The sequence below is a fragment of the Oculina patagonica genome, chromosome 14 (genome assembly GCF_052425735.1).
Source record: "Oculina patagonica isolate OP01 chromosome 14, crgOcupat, whole genome shotgun sequence".
Taxonomy (NCBI): domain Eukaryota; kingdom Metazoa; phylum Cnidaria; class Anthozoa; order Scleractinia; family Oculinidae; genus Oculina; species Oculina patagonica.
The window spans coordinates 4,378,465-4,383,949 of NC_135771.1; the positions used below are offsets into that span (position 1 = coordinate 4,378,465).

The following is a 5,485-nucleotide window of genomic DNA, read 5'->3' on the forward strand; positions in this document are numbered from 1 at the left end:
GTTATCGGGAGGTTCGAGAAATCGTGATTCCACTGTAAGTAGCTGGCGCAAAGCGCGAGAAAACGTGTGCGAGTGAGCCACAATTAGGTTTCGGTTTTTCTTCTGATTGGCTGAGTAATTAGAGCGAGTTGTTTAGGGCAATCATTAAGCGTAGTAGAGCGGTTTTCAACTGAGTATCGTAAAATCAAAACCAATGTAATCACTCTGGCCAACCACAAAGGACACAGACAATCCAGTGAACCAATCAAAACACGAAGCAAGTACATGTAACTGGCGCGAAGCGCGGGAAAAAGTGCGCGAGCGAGTCATCACTAAGCGCAGTAATGCAAAACCAAAGCAAGTGCGAATTACATTCGATAATCAATTGAAAACCGCTCTAATGCAAAACCAAAGGGACACGAATTACTTTCCACACTCGAGATAAAAACGCTCTAATCCGGACTGTTCTCAACATCACAAGGTTTCGCTTTAAAACAACTAAATCAACAAATACTCTCGTTCAAAACTTATTTTCTCTATGAGTTCAAGCAGTGGTTGACAGATTCTCTCTATAATACGAGTTCGCTCGACAGGAGACTCAAATCGCCATTTGTTAATATTCGCCTTAGAATCTCTCACTAAAGAATAAGGTTTTCTTGACTGTTCAGTGACTTCGAATAAATCAGGATTTGTCCTGTTTGCGATCCACTTTATAGTATTATCAGAAATATTAAACCCTGCAAACTTGAAGACTTCTTTAGCCGTATCAACTGGTCTGGCTGCAATATCTTGGTATAAGATTAGTTTATATCTGTATCTGAGGGATTCGTCGAGCTGCTGACCAAATTCAATGTTTTCAACGATTTTTTCACAATGGTTTTGAACTTTTTGCTCAAAGGTTGCACTTTTATAATCAGGCATCCAGCCGAGTTTTATTCTTGAGTTGATGCTTGCTCTTGGATCACGAACCACGTGCAATACCCGAATATCTGCATTGTCCGTGTGGTGGATAATTTCTGGTATTACACTTGATAACCTGCCGTATGGTAGGCGGTCGCTAAGCACCTTTACCACCGTATTATCAAAATTATGTTTGCATTTATCAAGAAATGATTGAAACAGTTTATCTGCAGGAAAACAGCGCGTCCGTCCACTGCGGTACTTTACACAGGCAAGGTTTTCACTTGGCTTAACGTAGTATTTCGTCTCTTTTAAGTACCAAAATGGCGGAAAATAGTCTTTCTCCCATAAAATACTTGGTGTGAATTTGCAGGAGAGGAATGCTCGTAGAACTTGTAGCTTTTCGACGTCTGTAAGGTTGTGAAATCGCAGCGGTTCATAAACCTCAAAAATCTGTGGAGATAATTCAAGAGTGTAAGCCTTATTAGCAATGAATACGCCAGTGAACTGCATGGATTAATCTCAAGTTTTGTTTTTTGGTGTTATTTTTAGAAGGAAAAAGTGAAAAGGTGGGATCCGATTTTAATTTTAATTTCCGGTAAATATTATTTCTGAAATATCCTCATAGATAGCTATAGGTAATCGCGTTTTCCATTTGCCCCGACTGAATTCATTCGCGAGCTTTTACTCCGTCTTGGACGGACAAGTACACAGTGTGCAGTGACAGATTTAGGGGGAAAGCCCAGCCCCCACACCCCCCCCCCCAATTCCCGCCAATTTTCTGAGCAAACAGGCCACTACTTTTAAACCCGTTTATCTGGACAAGCCACGAACAAAGGAACTGAGGTCATGAAATTAAAATTAAAATGAGAACATAATGAAAGAGCGGATAACAGCATGTAAAAAAATGTGGATCACACTTGATAGAAATCAAATTTAATAAAAAATCTGCACGGACCACAGAGATAAACTATCTTGGACAAACCGATTATTGGTGCCGGATCTTTTCTAAACCGGGATCAGTAAATAGACCTTATCACGGTTTTCGATGCCATCTTGACGAGCTTTGACGGGTAGGCAACGCGGTTAAAATTACAGTGTTTGTATGGGAATCTTACGGCAAGTATCTTTTTCAAAAATTGATTTCTGGACAACTTATGAACTGTAAAGTTAAGATACTAGGCTTTCTAGGCGAACGTTTTTACTCACCAAGATTAATGGATGTAGCCGGGCTAGAAAGCGTTCAGTTACGTTTTTAATTTCCCATACATTTGTCTATAATTTTTTCCCGCGAACCGCGTCAATTTGCAAAAAAAACATAGCGTGACAAATGTATGGAAAATTAAAAACGTAAGTTTCTATCCCAGCTACATCCTTCAAACTTGGTTAATAAAAACTTTTGCCAAGTGTCTTAACCTTACAATTCATAAGTTGTCCAGAAATCAATTTTTGAAAAAGATATTTACCGTCGGATTCCCCTAGAAACACTGTAATTTCTAACCGCCTTGCCTACCGGTCAAGATGAGAAACAGTGATACGGTCTATTGGTTAAAACGCAAAATATAGATGGCAGACTGATCCTGACGGCGTTAGCAATAAAATAACAAAATAGAAACCAAAGTTTCTAAAAAAAACTTGCCCGATATTTCGGTTTGCAACACAAATCTTCTTTAGCCCCCGAGGAAGGTTTAGTTTGTTGCAAGCCGAAATATCTGGAAAGTTTGTTCTAAATATTTTAGTTGTTACGACGTTTGGATCAGTTTGCCGTCTATATTTGAATGATAGAAATCCTGAATTAAGCCCAGTTTGTAAAGTATTTGCTTTTTTTATCGGATGCGCGCTCTAAGGGTAACATGTCGCGCACAAAATAACGAATTTTTCACGCGAAAATTTCGCGGCTTGTGGTTGACGGTTAGTTGGTTAGCGGTTAGTTTTTAATGAAGGGCGTTTCTGTGATAAATAAAATCTGAAAAAAATAAATGAGAGGTGTTCCTGGCTGTTCCGGTGTTTCTGTTTTATTGCAGGTTGATAAATTGGCTTTAATCGCGCAATCAAATTTACAATTTGTGCGAGCCATTCATTAAAAGCCCCTAAAAGAGGCAGACAAGGAAAATTAACATTGTCTATATAAATGTATTTTCTACTTATACGAGATTTCATCTATACATAGACAGTTCATTTGAACTTTTAAGCTGGAGCTCGGAAGAGAGTTGAGGTGACGCCCTAATTAAGCTAATTTTTGTCATTCTCAAGATTGTTTTTTTGACAGTACAAAATGCCAGACAAATACTTTATAGGATAAACCTGTATAGGTTTTAAAGTGTCGAAATACATTTCCATTCCTACCCTGTAGTAAATAAACAACGCTTTTCGAGCTTTGCCCCCTTCGCCATTTCCTGCACTTGAAGCGCTAAAATGAGCTGAAATTGTGAACAATTAAAAGAAGAGTTCGCGTTATTATGTTGTTTACTTACTCGATCTCCGCTTCCAAACATTTTTGACACGAAACTTGTTCCTGAACGGCCCTTTCCTATGATCAGCAAACTCTTTCGTTGCACTGGTCTAAACTCCCCAGTCTGATGAGAAGCAGTTTCGGAAAGCAAGTACTTTGAAAGTAAAAGCCTTGAACTTGGAAGATGAACATTGAAACAGAAAAAGACTACAAGTAAAACGGTTACAAAACCAACCATGGTGAAGAAGCGGAAATCGAAAGCCTTTCCCATGATCAAACGCACTCGGCGACAAATACACTCACTCGTTATAAGTGCGACCTTTGCTCTAAGCTTATGAAATTCTGATTTATGTCAATTACCTGAAATGCGCCTGTCCTCGCCAATCAAATTGTTGACAACAAATAAATTAAAAACCTTTGAAGTGCTTTTAAATATATCTAACTAACTCCAAAAGTGGCGCAAATAAAATGTTTGACGCAATTCTGCGCGCGCGCTTAAAATTTTTTTAAACCACAACTGTATATTTTTTTGGCAAATTAAAAGCAAATTCTGCTGACAAAATAAGTTATATCATAAAACTAAGAGAAAAGGTTTTTCTGTTTTTTTTAGCTCACGCCAGTATACTGAAAGAAATGACGCCAGCTGGCTTGAAAAAAATTCAAAGATTTTCATTTGTTTATGGTACAGGGAAATTAATGTACTTTGCTTTGTGGAACTTGTGTTACATTTAAGATTCTTTAACTTGGTTTGCAAGGCATTTCATGAAAAGGCGCCGGGCTGTACTGTTTAAAGGGGCAGTGTCACCGAGATTTAGTGCTACTTAAAAATCCAGTGAAGGTGTCCGTATGAATTGGAAATCCACTAATAGTGGCCTGGGCCCGGTTGCATAAAAATACTTAAGATTACGGGCGATTTTCTGCAACAGCTCTCTGCGTTCCAGTGAATGTTTTCAAAGCGTTTTGGTTTTTCTAGTGGCTCTTTGGTACATTTTCTTCCCGATTTATACATGCCTTCTAAATATATAAAACGACTTCATCGAAGGAACAATAACGTAAATGCACGGGAGAAAATCCCTCAGAGCACAGGGAATGGCTGCACAAGAGAATCTCACGTAATCTTAAGTATTTTTATGCAACCGGAGTATAGGGGGCCCTGGCCTTGCTAAAAAGTACTGTACTCAGTCGTGAAAATTGCTAAAAAAAAGTGGTGTGACTATGGACGGGTAGGAAGAAAGTGGCTCGAAACTTGAAAACGTCGGGGCGACGTTTTGAAGTTCGCAGTGTGACTTGGAAGAAAATCACATAAAAAAACCAATTGATTAGGGTTTATTCACATCTTGGAGAATGACTTCAAGCCTTTCTTTTATTTTTTAAAGGTTATTTTGTTAATCAGTGAGTGTACCCTCATAGTTTTAGCGTACATGTAGTTTACACAAACCTTAGTCCCTTTAATCAGTCATTCAACTGGACGCTTTTGACTTAAATTAAGAATTTTTAGTCTTGTAAATATTTCTTTTAATACAAAGCAAACCTTCAACCTAAGATTGGACGATAAATTGGCGGAATAAATTCACCCCCTGCTTGAAAGTGTAATTAATGTTGCCCCTTTTTATTTACATACATCTTGATGAAGACACCTGAACAAATTTAGCCATGATTTAACATTTTTATTGTTCTAAAGCTTCGAAATTCTAATCGACTTCCTGATAGCTTCTGCTGCCATGGTATCCAGGTTTAACAGGAAAAAAATATTTGCTATCGAATACTTGTAAATGTACTGGCAGTTGGGTGAGAAAGAAAAAGAATTACTGTGTTAACCCAGACTCGTTCCCAGTCGCTCCCGAGGCGGCTTTGACTAGAACGCATTGCATCAAGGGAAGGCATCGCCATTAGGAACAAACAAGTAGGGACTGGGAACGAGTCTGGTGTTAACAACAGTCTCGTACCGAAGACTCTGCATTTCATTGAAAGTGTTTGTCACGAGACTCTATGCTTGGGCAGTCACATTGTCATGCCATTAACAAATTGTCACAAATATCCCTTAAGGTCGCGGGGGACACCTTAGGCTCATCATTATGCATTTATTTAAAGCGTATGCACGAAGTACAACGACTGACATCGACAACTTTACGAGATATTTATGACTGGATAAAA

General features: G+C 38.6%; 1 protein-coding gene across 1 annotated transcript; it reads right to left on the bottom strand.

The window, feature by feature from the left end:
* Nucleotides 1-338: 338 nt before the first annotated feature.
* Nucleotides 339-5,221, bottom strand: LOC144638925 (carbohydrate sulfotransferase 3-like). The gene is made up of 4 exons (XM_078498207.1): nt 5,141-5,221; nt 3,692-3,773; nt 3,226-3,299; nt 339-1,332 (listed from the first exon to the last, which is right to left on the bottom strand). Exons 1-4 carry the CDS (start codon nt 5,219-5,221, stop codon nt 478-480), a joined length of 1,092 nt encoding a protein of 363 aa, XP_078354333.1. The 3' UTR covers nt 339-477.
* Nucleotides 5,222-5,485: the final 264 nt, after the last annotated feature.